Source organism: Rhipicephalus microplus, chromosome X (genome assembly GCF_043290135.1).
Source record: "Rhipicephalus microplus isolate Deutch F79 chromosome X, USDA_Rmic, whole genome shotgun sequence".
Lineage (NCBI taxonomy): Eukaryota > Metazoa > Arthropoda > Arachnida > Ixodida > Ixodidae > Rhipicephalus > Rhipicephalus microplus.
The window spans coordinates 328,340,839-328,357,265 of NC_134710.1; the positions used below are offsets into that span (position 1 = coordinate 328,340,839).

Sequence of the window (16,427 nt, forward strand, 5' to 3'; positions counted from 1 at the left end):
CGCCTCCATTGGCCGCACCACCTAGTTTCCCGGAGGCGGGGAGGTGACGCGTCGACCAGGAGATGGGGAACGGAACCGGCATGTTGTGGGGGGCGTCAAGCTTCGCACGGAGGAAGGCGAGTCGTTGCGTAAATTCCGGTGGAAATTGCGTCCTACATGTGTATCACTGTGGGTCGTTTGCTGGAAACCGTCCCCATCGTACGCGTCCCGCATTGAACGCATACCACCGCGCCAGCGGTTTTGTCGAGAAGAAGGTGATGGTCCCTCGTAGTAGCGTTGCTGGGGGCGACGCCTTTGACCACAGAATCGAGCCACATGTCCACGGAAACCGCAGTTATAGCACACAGGGGCCTCACGCACGTCGCCAAACCTTCCACGAGGCGCCATGTGCCCATGATCGTCCCACGAAGACACCATTGTAGGTGGTTGGCGGGAGGCGTTCTGGAAACCACGGCGATGATGTAAGTTGTCGGTTGGGGGCTCTGGTGCTCTTGATTGGGGCACATCATATAGCGTGGCATCAACGGCAGCACACATTGCGTCGTATGGCGGGGAGGTGTTGATAGCAGGTGCTCTCGGCGGGTTGACAGCATCACGTCGTCCAAGTTCTTCGCGTACGATTTGCCTGATCATTGAGGCAAGATCACAGGGGGATGTTGGAGGGACGTCGACACTTGCAACGGTGGTGACGTTGGCAAGTCTACCAAATTTGGGAGTGATGCGCCTAGCCTTCAGTGTCTCAAACGTGCGGCAGTGTTGTATTACGTCCGCTACAGACGCCAAGGTGTCCTTGCCGATGAGGAAATTGTAGACATCCTCAGCAACCCCTTTGAGAAGATGCCCTACCTTGTCGTCTTCTTTCATGCGTGGGTCTACAGACTTGCACAATTTCAGGATCTCTTCAATGTACGTTGTGCATGTTTCACCGGGGACTTGAGCACGCTGCATCAAAGTTTGCTCAGCGCGCTTCTTCTTCATCAATGGGTCCCCTAAGCAGCTCGCTATTTCTTTCTCAAACGCTTCCCAGGTCATTATTGTTTCTTCGTGGTTTTCAAACCACACCAACGCCGTCCCTTGAAGAAACAATCCGACGTTGGACAACCGGGAGGCCGCATCCCAACAGTTGTATTTACTTACACGGTTGAAGTGTTTCAGCCATTCGTCAACGTCTTCTCCGACCCTCCCTGAGAAGCTTCGTGGTACCATGTGCCGGGGCCACGCAGCGCCAGACGAAGAGTGCGTGGTGTCGCCGTCAGCAATCGGATCCATAGAGAGCGGTGGTAGACCAGCCAGTCGGCGGCTTCGGCGTAGTTCTTGAGGTAGCGCTTCCGTGATCGTTGGCCTTGGATCGCTCCGCTGTACCCCGCACCTTCCACCAATCTTGTTACGGTGCGATGGATGCCTTTATTTACAGGAGATGATCAATGCGAGAGTCCAGGGATCTGGCCGATCACTGCTCGTGCCAACCTCGTTCTCCTCTTCTTCCACGCGCATCCTCAGTATCGTAGCAATATGTTTTTTGTTCTCATACATGTAAATACGAGTTATCAGTGGTTGCAATTATGTAAGGATATCTTTATGAGATGATATGGCTCACACAAGATAGTTTATTAAGAACTTCTGGTGGAGGAGGTTGTGGGAGGAAGGCTGGGTACTTCCTTGTCCTTTTTTTGCTACTCACACCTCTTCTGACTAAATACTGAGCTGGCATATGAAAGCTAGTGTGTTTAAATAAGCGTGAATAGACATTCGCATACATGTTAGCTGCCATAAAGCTTGTAGTAATGCTGTAGATGAGTAAATAGGACCATAGGTTGGCAAAAACGTTACTGTTCGAGCACACTCGGACTCACTCCAGAAATATATTTTGTGCTTAGGGCTCACTTAGACCCAAGTTCATTGAAATACAGTCGAGTTTCATGAATTCGGACACGCTTTGTTCGAAGTTCTGGTTAATTAGAACTCACGCTGTGGTCCCTTCAAAGCTATGTGTATTCCAATGAGTGAAAACGCCCAATAATTCGAATGCACAAGCTCTTGTGACGATGAATTCGAATATGCCACGCTCCGAAAATGCTCTCAGTGCCACGCCCGATCCCTCGGCGCCACCTCCGACATCTCAGCGCTGCGCGCGAATATGGAAGTGAAGAAAAGGAAAAAAAAGACTGCGGCGGAATGTTGGTTCTCTCTCAAATGCCGATCTGTGACACGTCTGTGCCACGCTTCTCCCTCTATTCCTGCCACGTAGACCCTTCTCTTTTCAACGCCGTGCACGGAGAGAGAAAGAGGAAAAAAGAAAGCTGTCACGAAGTGTTGGCTCTCTCTTAAATGCCGATCTGCGACGCACCGATGCCACGCTTCTCCCTTTCCAGTCCCTGCCACATAGAGACCCTTCTCTTTTCAACACCTAGCCCCGCCGCAGTGGTCTTGTGGCTAAAGAACTCGGCTGCTAACCCGCAAGTCGCGGGATCGAATCCCGGCTGCGGCGGCTGCATTTCCGATGGAGGCGGAAATGTTGTAGGTTCATGTGCTCAGATTTGGGTGCACGTTAAAGAACCCCAGGCGGTCGAAATTTCCGGAGCCCTCCACTACGGCGTCTCTCATAATCACATGCTGGTTTTGGGACGTTAAACCCCGCATATCAATCCTTTCAATACCGTGCGTGAAAAAAAAAAAAACAAAGCTGCCTTGAAGTGTTGGTTCTCTCAAATGCCGATCTGCCTCTCTGCGTAGAATCGCTCCTTCTTTCTCGTCACGTGCTGGCCACGCTATGGCTAAAAGTAGCAGCGGAAACGCAGTCGTTGTCATCGTCGTTAGAGAGTCTCGACACTGGACATTGCCACGCGCAACTTCTCTTGCCAGGAGAATGCTGAAGCTGAAGTAAAAATGCTTTGCAAGCTGCGTATGAAATTGATTGACTCACTGCAAGGCCAACGTGTGTAGACACGAATCACCAATTACTTCAATTAATGATGAATGTCCTGTGATTTGTGAATAAATGTAAATTTTCTTAAACTTCCCTCTCGTGTGTTAGCTCAAAGCACATGCGCCACTACATGGTGAGCCCTCCGTCCATTTAGCTTTGTTTAATTCGAACCGATTTTCGGGCTCCTTCGAGTTCAAGTTATCGAGATTTGACTGTATTACTCCCCCCTGACACACTGAGACTCGTGGCTCGATATGAGTGTGAGTGGGTTTTGAGACGTGTGAATGTGTGCAGAAGCTATGACCTCAGTTGGAAAAAAAATTTCAGCACTACGCTGTAAAAACTATCGGATAGTGTAGCTGTAATTGTGAGTGTACCTGATTGGCTAGCGAGGTAATGTGGTTATAAATCTGATATAACATTTGAAGTACACCTGTGCTTACATATTTTGAGCATAATCATGATCATTTAGTATCAAATTTTGTTTTACTTGTTTTTCTCTGTACTGCACCTCTGGTCTCGTGACCTGCATGTTTACTACTACTGCTACTACTATCATGACAATGACGATGGCACAGGGTAGAATAAGACAGCTTTGCTGTAAAATAAATGGCTACAATTTTGTGCAAGTGTACATTAAAGGAGACCAGGACAACATTCTATGCTTGTAATTTTAATTTTTGTATTCATTTGCAACAGCCCAATCTAACTGTAAGCCCTTGAAGAATACTGCTGAGCTTTGCAGTAGCCGAATAATTTAAAACAGAGTTTGTTTCTACGAACCAGGTTATGTTTCGGTAGGATGACTTAAACGTAGAGTGTGCTCGAAACGTCTGCAGTACCAGAGCATTGAAAATGAAGCAAAAGGAGGATAGCAGCTGTGGCTTTGGCACCATCAAGCTGAGATAGAACACCTGCTTTCCACAAGATTTTTACCGACGTACCTTAGTTAGAACTCCTGATTCCCCCTAGACCTAGGTTCAAGTCTGAACAGGGGCTGACAATTTTCTTTTTTTTTTATTACTTTGTGTGGCTATAATGTTGACCTTAATACTAGTGTTTAATGTCCACTTCCATTGTTACGCAGTGTCTCATGAATTGAAGCAGAATTTGTCAGAACAACCTAGTAAAAAAAATCTGACATTGAGTGCATCCAGTAGACTCTCAATAAATGGAACCTAAAGGGACCAGGAAAATATGTTCTGTTTAGCGGGAGTTATATTCACCTAGAGATGAAAAGGGGTTCAAAATTCAGGTATGAGACCAATCATATCACAGGCAGCTCTTCCATTCAACCAGCAGTTCTGTTTAAGATATTTTCATTTTCTCAAAGTCTACTGTATCTTTGCACCACCAGTGTATGTGTTTCAATTAAAACATATCAACTAAACCAAGGCCTTTTGAGATTTTTATGCATAAGAACAGAAGCGAACCTACAGTTGTTCGCTGCTCACTGTTATTATTTCGCAGTCACTAGCTTTGCTTTTCCAAATGCATCACTGCATGCACAGAAAAACTAAATTTAGTTGAAATTAACTGACCGCAAAATGGTTTCGGATCAAATACTGCAAAAAAAGCATCAAATATCTGGTTCAGCTATTCAATTTTCATGCAATTCTGGGGTGTGCATCACTTACAGTCATGTTTTTATCTCATGTATTTTATCTCTTAAACTCATGTTTTTATCTAATAAGGTGAAGATACCTTCGGTGTGGCCCTCTAAACTCTTCATTGCCGTTTTTTTTTTTTTTCTTCTTGCTATGAGAAACTTTCTGTTAGCAATGCAGTAGGATGCTGTGAAGAACATGTAAACATTTTATAGGGAATTATATCAATGAAATAAAAGTAACACTCATTATAAGCAATACACTAATGATTGAAATTATTAATTTTTAATAAGTAGTGATGAAATAAATAACTATTTTTTGGGATTTGAATTAATATAGAGCTCCTGAATTTCTCCTTCTGTCTAACAGCATGCGTGCGAGGCATGCTGACTTGCCATGGCTGCGCTGCAGAGCGTCACATTCTGAGCAAATAGTGATTTCCTCGGAGTGTGACTTCCTCATCACACTTCATGCAAGCAGTCACTCTCCGAGCAAATAGTGATTTTATTTATTCATATTCTCACCAAAGCAGAGCAGAAAGAAACACATAAACTAAGACACAGGTTAGAGCCATCGTTATAAAGCACACGAATTAAAGGAGCACTCTTATCACTGAAACGGAGACGTCTAAGCAGAGACAGGAAGAGATGAAAGAAGAAAGCCTGTCAAAAGATTACACATTGCTGAGGCGCACGAAGGAGGTGACCTCAAGTTATGTGGCAAATATTTGGATGGGTAAGTGCACCGTAGTGGTGTACCAAGTCTGGTAGCCACCCTTCCGCAGGCATTGGCACTCTATGCAACACAACCATATCCATGACTGGGTGCATTCTGCAGCTGCTAATGAAATTCAAGACTGCACAAACTCGCAGACAAGAAAAAAAAGTTTCCAGAAGAATGTAATGGATGGATAGTAAATGCACGTGGAACTCACCATCTTTATGTTACTCTGCCGGTGGAGATGAATAGAGTGTCAGTACGGCAGTGAAATGGTTGGCGTGAAACACGGAAGTGTACCGGTGCGGCAGCTAAACTGAGGCAGTCAGTTTATGAAGACTTGGTGAATATTTTGGGCTTAGGGGGCCTCAATATGACAGTGCTTGTTGCTGCTATCAACTTGCCTGATAAGGCAGTTGATAGCAGTGGACCCCTCTACTGCAATCCTGTGCCTGCCAGTTTGTGAATGTGCTACACTTTGTGTGAGGGTAATGCGCTGTCATCACTGAATGGAAGATACACATTGTAGTGAAGGGTTTCCATGTAATGTTTTGCCACCTAATTCTGGACTGGTGCTGTGATGAGCTGCTAAGCATGTACAATGTAAGTTCAGCGCATTTGTATGCGTCCTGATGTTATGTTCATAGTGGTGTTGCATCACTCTGACAGCATGTTGACACACTTCTGTAAAACTAAGCTATAGCTAAGATCATGAGGTTGGTATATTGACTGCTATTGACTGCATATGTGCAGCAGGTCATCAGAGCCATGGTCATGCAATACTGTATACACCGCAAAATGTGCTATAGACTTAGGCGTAACTATGAATTGGCTTGTGTGCTTGTTTCATTTCTGTCATGGTCCTTGAGCTGTTAATTTCAGCTTGTAATGTTGGCTTCAGTGTACCTTGTGGCAGCTGCCCCTCATTCTTTCTCACTAGGTAGCCGATTTAAGGGATGAAAGTGCTCGAAGGTTATCAAAGAAGTAGCCTTGGGTGCTCCTTTAATTTTGTTAAAGTAATATTTTACAGTGTACATGGTATAAATTGGTAGCACTTTCTGCAAATAAACTTCTGTTAATTATGTGATCATCTGGTCATTACCTTGCTTGTAACTGTACATTGCCCCAGTTCTACAATTTTGTGACATTTCAGTGAAAATATTCTAACAGTGTATGCTTGCTTTTTTGATAAGGCACCTGAGCTCTTTGAGAAGAAGCCATACACTAGGGCAGTGGACATTTGGAGTCTGGGCGTTCTTGCCTTCGAAACTATCACAGGACAGCGCCCATTTTCTCCTACAGCTTCTCCTGCGCAGTGGTAGGTGCATGAGGAAGCATAAGAAGTGACCATGCTGTCATGGCATAATTTCTTTACTTATTATATGGATTTTTGTCTCAGGATCCCTTTAGTGCACAATAAGAAGAGTGGCGATATCCGAGGAGACATAGCACCTAATGGAGAGCGCTGCTATTGGAAAACTCTACCTTCTGAAACTTGTTTGACCAGGTGAGTGGTTCTTGGTTGAGATATGTCCGATTGAAGTATTGCTGGAAATTTTAACTTCACTTTAATGTGGATACCTGTAAACATAACATGCCCATGAAGTTATGCGGCAGGGGTTACCTTGCAGGATATTTTTTAATAGCGAAGCTGATCGTGGTCAAGGTTTTCCCAAGACACAACTCGCAGCTTCTAGTGGGTATGTGCCTTAGAAATTGAGCAAGCCCCACTACTTATCTCTGGTCTACTAAAAATGATGAAGCTGTCTAAAACTAGCGTGAACGTCCCAGTGGGGCGAGCGGCAAGCACAGATGCAGTGTAGTGGTGAGGAGGGAAAGCAAGTACCAAGTGCATGTGCACAGAGTCAGGGAGGCAGTCTTTCTCAGATGTTTAGTTGAGTAGTTTAGTTAGTTAGTTAGTTTGAATGAGTAAAGCTGTCCGCAAGAAGAAGCTGCCCGTCAGGAGCGTCGGTAGGTGTTGGCGTTTGAATGTAAACGACAACGCTGTTCTGATCCAGGTACCCACAGAAGTGATGTTGAAGCCAAGCTGAGGGCTGATGATTCAGCGTTTTGAGTTGGAGAAGCTGAGGTTAGATGTAAATGGCTTGCATTGGACCCCTGAGTTTAGAACGAGGCGAGATAAAGTGACAGAGAAAGCTTCGCTGTTTCATCAGCCTTTGCGACATCAAGTCAGTGAAGCTGGGCAAAATTTTTTTCTGCAGATTATATATAGCTGAGAGCCCTCTAATTTGTGCTGCTTACAGTGGTTATGTACCCGTAAAAAAAAATTAGAGTTCTTAGGTACTGTTTTGAGAGTTAATGCTGCGGTGATTGCATTGCAGTAGATCTAACATTGTCATGCAGAATATTGTAGGTCAATTACTGTACTGTTTTGTAGATTCACCAGTATTTTTTATTGTTGAGCATGAAAAACATTGTTTGGAAACATGAGCTATGAAGTGGTGGTATATGTAATAATATTTTTACTCTGTTTACAAATCACAATATTTATGTGCTCCTTTTGGTCTCTGTGTGTGTTTTAACCCTTTATAAATCACCACAGTTTACTAGAAAGTTATATATAGCAGAACATGCATGCCAACAGATCTTTGTAATTGCACACTGCGAATTTTAATAATACAGTCAGCGTAGAGTCATTTTCTACGACTCTATTTGCAGACATTGTGGCTCACCAGTGGGCCATACATTATATTATCTTAGTATGTCGTGACCCACTTATTCAAACTCGTTTCCAGCTTCCCCATGCATCAAAGAAGTTGCGCTAACACCTGAAGAGAAGCGCAGGCTGTACCCACTGTTGGCAACCAGTGCAGTGAGCATGTTAATTCTGCCCTGGCAAGACCATGAAAAGTTTTTTTTAGTCTATGTGTAGAAATTAAGACACACAGAAACGAAAAAATCCATTTTGAATTAACAATAGCCGAGAGCTGAGCCAGTTGGTAAGTATGCACGGGCAAAGACTGGGCATGAAAACATGGACGTAAGAGAAATCGAGATTCCACGAACACCAGCCATTGTAGTGTCTTGGTTTTCTCTCTGTGTTCTTGTTTGCTCGCCCAATCTTGTAGCCTGAATTCATCTACAATGATTGTTTAAATTTTGAGTTGGACAGGTTGGACAGGCCCAAAATGGTGAGATAGGGTGCATTGATGGTAGTGAAGCCAGACAGCTAGCCAGGTCCAAGTAAGTAGAGGTAGCCAAATATGTATGTTGTCATATTGAAAAGCTGCCCCTAGTATGTGCCGATCCTACAACCTCTGTATTTTCTGTAATTTCCATTGTATTGTTTCTGTTACTTTTGGTGGTACTTGTCATAGTTATAGGGACAGCTATGTGGTAGAAATTGCCGAACAATGTAATTTTTATCAAATATATTGCATGGTTCATTTGAGTTTTCTTTGTTTCTTGACAGTGTTTTCAAAAAAGATATTGAAAAGTGGCTTCAAATCCTACTTGAGACACAACCAGAACAGAGGAGCTGCCATTGTGGCTTAACAGTATTTGAACTTCTTGAGAAGCTACTGGCACAACCGGTACGGTCTTTATTTATTATTATTTTTTTGTCTTTGTGCCATTTCATCTCGGTACGCTCATACCTGTATTTAAAATGAGGAATGTCTTATACCTAGTGGTACAGCTTCTCATGTGTTGTATCATGTGCACCAGGTTCAAAATACTGAAGTCATAAAATTTTTTCATCGCGCAACTGACTATACAATCATGCTGCTTGTTAACTGTAAGACTAACGAGTGCTGAGCTTGAGGAACTTTCATAGATTTGACCATCCTTTGACATGTTATAGTTCTTCTGAGTCCTTATTCTCAAGCATTTACAAAGCATATGCTATTTCACTCAAACTTAGTTGAGATTCAATGGAATACCGTCCGGTCAGGTAAAGACATTGTTAAAAAGCAGGTCAATGACTAATGTGTAAACAGAAAAAAAGAAGAAGAAGAAGGTGCCATTCACACCTTTTCCAATGCAAGATGCCTCCAGGAGGAGCTCGATACCATTGAAAATGACCTTACTTGAAATGCATATCTCAAACATTTTATTAGGAAGACAACAAACTTCATCACACGCAACCAGCAGTCAAACAGTCGAGCCATAGATAGTACAGCGTCAACACATCAATGTGCAGCGATTCCGTACATTCGAGGTGTAAGCAAAGCCTTAGCTCGCATATTAGAAAATGTGGTGTGCAGATCATGCATTTGCCATGAAGCAAGTTTTAAGGGTGTCTTGCTGAATTAGAAGGCATCTCTCCCCCTCAGCAACGTTACCCTGTTGTGGTCTACAAGATTTCATTTGTCGACTGCGAATCGGGGTTCTTTAGTGAAAGCGTAAATTTTTGCAGGCGTTTGAAGCAACATAAAAATTATGTCGCGAAAGGCCACACAGTGACACATGCACTTGTAGAGCATGCCTAGAAGGCTGATCATGAAATAAGCCAGAACAATGTGTTCATCATGGCCACGGAGAAGAATTTGACAACGAGGCTCAGTCTCGAATGACTAACAATTGAGAGAAACACAAGCAACAGATCGTCTCGCTCACTATACCACGTGTGTGTACACTCGGACTTCGTGTCATGCGCACAGTGCTACTTAAGAACTTGCTGCTCAGCTGCCATTGCACTGTGAACAAGGAACCGGAAAGGTCATTTTGTTTTGTTTTGACACTGATCAGTGACCTACTTTTTAAAAATTCATTCAAGTTTAAAGTTTAGGCACATGTGGTTCTATGGAAGCTTTAAATGAAGATAACTGTTTTTATATTTGGTAATAAAGGAAGTGGTGTTCTTGCTTCCTGTGGTCGAAGTGAATGCAGCTGTCTCCAAATTTTTCTGTTGATGAAATAGGCATCCTTGTATTGAACCCAGTACCACTGCCGTATAATGCACGGCAGCCTTGATATAACATCTTTATTTCCTGAATGACTTCCTTTGAAGTCAGCCTAGTGCACCCTCGTTTGTTGCAACGTAACAAAACATGCGAACTCCATCCACAGCCATCACCACCCTCCCACAGAGAACTCGCATAAGTGTGCCATCCTGTAGCGCCTACCTATTCTCGTGTAGTCAAAAGTTTCAGGGAGTTGACTTTCTCATACAGACACCTTCATGTGTCGCGGGTTTTAGGTTGATGAGAACTAATAGGCAATGATGCAAAGAGAAGTATAGTAGATGTTATTAAAAGTAATTGTAATGTTAATGTGAAGAAAGAAAAGTAGACGAAAAGATCACTTGCCACCAGCAGGATCTGAACCTGCAATCCTTGAGTAAGGCATCCGATGCTCTACCACTGTGCTACGATCGTGGTCATACCTCCATTCACTTCGTAGGGCCTATATTTATTTGCATTTAAACGTGGGATAGTCAGTCACTGCCGCTTGTTGCGATTTCGGCGAGTGTGGAACACTTTTTTTGCCTGTTAGTGTCACGTAGTACGTAATCTTATTACGAGCTGGCAGCTGACCAATAATCCCTAACATACTAGTTGAAGACATCAAGTCTGCCACAACGAGGCCTTCGCTATTTATGAAGGAAAGAAATGTAAATTCACAAGCTCGTTTCCTTTGTTACACATTATATTAATGACAGCTTATAGACAATGATACCAAGAGAAGTATAGAAAATGTTATTAGAAATCATTGTATTGTAAATGTGAAGAAGGAAAAGTGGATGAAAAGATAACTTGCCACCGACTAGATCTGAACCTGCGACCTTCAAATAATGCATCCAATGCTCTACCACTGAGCTACTGTGGAAGCTGTCAATCCGTCCACTCTATAGGGTTGGAATGGCAACAGGCGGCGCTGGCTAGCACTCCCATGTTTAAATGCACATATATATGTAGTTTTCGGGAGTGGCCATCTGTGCATGTGCTGTTGAATGTAGATGAATGTGGTGCCTCGGCCGACAGTGCTTGCAATGGGTGTGTTAGCATTGAGGGTTCTCTATCCCATTCTTGAGCATTCGGCAGAGCAGTAAAAAAAATGTGGCCGTCTTGTAGCGTCTGTGAGTCATTCTCAAAGGAATTTTTCCAAGGCTAGGCGCATTTCAAATATACTGTAGATCTGTCCACTCTCTCTTATACTCTTCATTCCATACTTATGCACATACTGGCATGCATTTTACTTTGGCAGGCCCTGAAGGCTTCTCAATTTGCTTGCAGTAAATCTACACTCTCAACCAATAAGATTGCGTGTTTTCTTTCTGCACTAGCATGACCAGCTTGTGTAAACCTGGCAGAGTTTTACTGCTCATTTTGCATCATTTAATACAGGAACAGGATTCATTGGGGAAGCATAGGTAGTTTACTGCAGTTATTTGTTGATATACCTGACTACAAGTGACATTTGGTGTATATAAATTGCAGTAGGATGGGTGTCTTACAACAGTTGTTCACTGACAGTCCCAGATGTGTGCAAGCCTGGTCATTGTTCTACAAGACACTGCATCTAAGCTTCTATATATATATTTTTTTTTCAGACAGTACACGTGTTCTGCATTGGTGCAATGTCCGTGGTATCAGTTGCGTTCAACAGTGAAGAACTCATTATGGACAGCTTGTCACTAGCCTTGAAGGATGCCACAGACCTGGCACCTGCAGACCAGTTGCTTCTTACCGAAAGTGGAGTAGTTGCAGATGTCAACTACATAAGAGACCACTATAAGCGGTTCCAGGTCTGTGAAGAGCATTATCTTATTTACTGTTACTCAAACGGTAGAGGTGCTGAATAACTGAATTGGCTTATTGTGAGACCCAAGTGTTTCAGTCTGCTGTCACTGGCTGACTCATGATAGATTTTGAACAAAGAAACAGTGCTAGAACAGGATGAAGATGAGAGGGCTCAAACATGGTGCTAACATCAACATGTCTTCGTCCTGTTCTAGCGCTGTTTCTTTGATCAAAGTCAGTATGTACCAACCAGCCCAATTTAAGACTCTAAATCTTGGCACATATTTTCAAATCTGTGTATAATTTTATGAGCTAAGCATATGGCACTGTGAAAGCGAAGGTTTACTTAGCATATTCCTTATTTAGCATGGCGCTACTGCCAAGAATTACCCATAATCATGCAACCTCTGTGCTGTCACAAAAATGCCAACTTCGCTCAAGCGTGCTTAAGAACTTTCAATTTGCTGCGGACGTGTATTCCGGCATCTCATTGTTGTCAAAAGGTCGCAATTAATGAGGAAAGTGTACTATTGCAGAAGCAACCGAAGAGGAAATTGATATGTGTGCATTGCACTGGTCCTGTGCTCTTCAATGAAGTAGCCTTTTTCAAACAAGCTTGGATGTCGCCTTGTGCAAAAGTTTGCTCCATAAAAAATTCCTTAATTTCCATACAGCATGAAAATGGAATGTTGCTATAAGCACTTGTGCACGTAAAAAGTGAGAAAAGCTTCATGCGCATACGCACGTGGCAGCACGTAGCTTTATAACATAAATCAAGCAACCATTAATAAAATAATTGTAGTGCTAGTGTTTCTTTTGTCCTTCTGCATGCCTTTCTTGTGTTGTGTCATGTGCTTAAATGTGTTACAGATCACTTGAGGGCTTACAGTCAGAGTGAGCATGGTTTTTGAAAGTCTAATATTCTAATATAGTAGACTCTTAGTAAACGGAAATCTGTTAAACGGAACTGCTGCCTAAATTAAACAGCTTCCTCTGATGTGATTGGTTTCATACTTGAATGCTACAACCCACTTCACCTCTCAGTAAACGAAACTCCTGTTAAACTTGACACATTTTCCCAGTCCCTTCAGGTTCCGTTTAATGAGAGTCTACTGTATCTCAAAGTTGAGTTGGTTTTCATTTTGGCCTCAGTCTGGCAAGACAAAGTTTCGTTGCACTTCAATATTCAGAATTAATTCTGTCATACGTATTTAAGTGCATTGTATGGGGTCTTCAAACTTGTGCTGTCTAGTGGCATTGAGATTAACCAAATATTTTTCTGATCATTTAATTTAGTGCTCTAGGATGCATTACTGAATATGTCTTAAGCGGGGACATGGTGTGTGGAGATATTTTCTGTATTTGTGGACCAAACATGATGAAAATATACATGCTTATGTAGTTTATCTTGCTGATTTTAAATATGCAAAAATTTTCATTGTAGGTCAATTAATTTAGAGAATACACGATGCTGCCACGCTATTGTTTTCAGAGACAATAGAAAAGAAAGGGCTTATCAAAAAGTAAATATTATTGCATAGCTAGACAGTGCAATTAGCAATAAGTGCAATGCTGCAAGCAGATTTCAAATTGAAGAAAAACTAGTGATTCTGCAGATGATGAAAGTTGAGGAGTCATGTCATGGCTATCACGTACAAAGAAATTTAATACCTTCTAAATTTATATGGGCAGCAAATGGAAATTCTACTCTCAGCACTTTGTAATACACAGATTGGGTTTTACGTTAATGAAAAAACTATTGCTCTAGCTGTTCTAGATTGCAAGATATCAACCCGACAAACTAATAAAGTCACCAAAAAGCATGTTTTCAGAAAACTGAGAAAAAGAAATAAAACTCGTTCATTTACATAACTGCACTTGAAAATGTTCAGTATGCACCGGGCATGTAGTCCTTTTCACTATGAGTCCCTGTGTGGCGCTTTTTCAGGGACTGGTGCATGTTCTCCGTTGCTTGTCCCACTTGACTGATGCTGCCGTGCACCATGGATCCTTTTCAGCCATGCAGCTGCGGCTTTGCCAGCTGGGGTTTAGGCTCAGCTCTTTCATAATGTCCTCTGATGCCTTTTATTGCCTGCATTGACCTTGAGCACTGCTTCTGCCACAGCTGCCTCCACCGTGAATAGCGAAGCATGCCGCTCCTTTGGTGCCAACGCCCAGATCATTGAATGCAGGCATTCGTTATTATTTTGGGTTTTCCCTCGCTGGCATCGTTGCAACAGCTTTCTGTCTGACGAGCGCTCATAAATTGGAAGTAAGGCTTGGCAGACATGCGGAGGCAGCTTTCAACGATGTTTGGGAATGGGCTCCCTTTTGGCCTTTGCAGCATTTTGTTTGCACCAGGAATTTGGATCAGGTGGGCACAGAGTGTAATTTGCCACATCATCATTGGACGTGATGTGATGATAAGTGGCCATCACCACGAATGCGCCCGTCAAGCCGTCAACCACGAATGCGTGTTTCTGCTCCGTCACTGCAGCGGACGACAATTCCGATAACTTATCTTCGGCTTTAGCTCGCTCCTCTTCCAAGTCAGATTGCTGCCGATAGATAGTATCTAGACGCACGCGACCGCTGCTCGAAGGCTCCGCGGCTGACGGACTTTGCACAGGCTCCGTGACAACTGATGCGGTAACTAGGCCTTTAATGGTAGCGTAGGCGACTTCCCCAAGGGCCGTGGAGAGTGTTGGTCTCGGGGTTTTTGCTGTATCACGAAGCGCTTCTTGAAATTCGTGACTAGCGTCTTTCGCACCTTTTTCGCACCACACTTGTGCCGCGTGCGGAATTTGCGCTCAGGATTTGACGTCATGAAACTTCTCCGCTGACACTGAGGCAAAATGGCGCGCATGGACGCGCGCCTCAATACCCGGAGCAGATGAAGGCAGGAGCCTCCACCAATAAGGAGGCAAGCTCAAGTCACGTGCACTCTGCTCATTTTACAAGCTGCCAATGGTTGAATTGGACCCATTCTGGCGGGAATTTAAAGGCGAAAGACGGCTCTCTCAAATGAGAACAAGCGGGCTGCGCTGGCACACATAGAAGGGCAGGGGCGCGTCCGGCTCCGCGACAGCCACAAGATTCAAGCCATTCAAGCGGCCCCCACTTAGCTGCCTCCATGACGTCCGGTAATAAAACGGAGGCAGCTCTACCCCCCCCCCCCCTGCTATAGTGCCCTGACTGTCCACCGCAGCGCCTTCGGCGCGAACAAAGTGGAATAAACATGGTTTCATTCATTCATTCGTCACGGAAAGTATGCGATTTCAACATCGATTTCGGCTCAGACTTAGCTAGAAAGCGCCGTATAAAGGGTCTTAGCGGCTAAAATAATATTATAGGCATGAAATTCACGGTATAACTGCACTTGTAGCTGTAGATTTCAAAAACGCAATAAAAAAAAACGAGTTTTTTCGCAATTTTTCGGTCTCCACAACCCGTGTCCCCCCTTAAAGGGGTTCCGACACTAAAATTTCATGGTCAAAATAGCCTATCGCATCAATGCCTGTTAGCATGCGCGTATCATCTACCAAGTCTCAACAGCAAAAATAGCTTTGAAGGTAATCTATATGAATCTTGAAGTTCACATGCATGATCTAGCGCTATATGCCATACCTCGTGACATTGGCGTCATCTAGGGTGACTTGAAGGAGACCCCCAACTTCCAAGACATCCAAGACATTATGACAGTGGCCGAGCTCCAAGCTGGTACTGCTGGTATGATGATGTCATAGATGCCATTGGGCTTTTGCCACGCTTGCATTAGCAGGCTACAGTACTTTCAGCAGCTATTCGCGAGTCCATTCCCATGGCAAACTTTCAAAGTGTGGAAGGCTCAAGTAAGGCATTGCTATCAGAGGTCGAGAACAGTGACAATGCCGACAATGATGGCTCAGCATGTGTGGCAGGCGGAAGAACACCAGCAGACAATACAGGCAATGTGGAAGTGCGTCACAGATCTGTGTGGCGTTTGACAGGCTAGACGGCAAAGCAAGCGATGAAGCGATGTGTCGTGTTATGGCTAAGAGGCACCCAACAACATATTGCAGCAAAAGAATCACTATTATTGTTGGGGCTTAACATCCCAAAGCCACCATATGATTATGAGAGACGCCGTAGTGGAGGGTTTCGTAAATTTCGACACCTGGGAGTTCTTTAATGTGCACCCTAACCTAAAAACATGGGCTTCAAGCATTTTAGCCTCCATCAAAAATGCAGCTGCCACGGGCCTGACTCGATGTCGCAACCTGAGGGTTAGCACCCGAGTACCTTAGCCACTAGACCACCATGGGGGGTTGCAACAAAAGAATGTAAAACCAAAATTTTTGTGTAGGTCCTTCTTTAACTCTTATGACGTTCACAGTGTGCTGGTTTTCAAAAGCTGAGCTCTCCTGCTCAATTTACTTTTAAAGTATATAAGTGTACTTTTTCTCGATATACTTATACATGTTGGTACAACAT

The 16,427-nt window shown here is 43.6% G+C and overlaps 1 protein-coding gene across 3 annotated transcripts in view; it reads left to right on the forward strand.

The window, feature by feature from the left end:
* The window catches only part of LOC119161269 (inhibitor of nuclear factor kappa-B kinase subunit alpha), a 103,957-nt gene that overhangs the window by 18,255 nt on the left and 69,275 nt on the right, over positions 1–16,427 (forward strand). For all 3 annotated transcript variants that reach the window (XM_075879621.1, XM_037413658.2, XM_075879620.1), the window contains exons 6-9: positions 6,444–6,568; positions 6,650–6,757; positions 8,684–8,804; positions 11,765–11,959. In XM_075879621.1, coding sequence (XP_075735736.1) covers positions 6,444–6,568; positions 6,650–6,757; positions 8,684–8,804; positions 11,765–11,959 — 549 coding nt within the window. The remainder of the gene's footprint in view (positions 1–6,443; positions 6,569–6,649; positions 6,758–8,683; positions 8,805–11,764; positions 11,960–16,427) is intronic.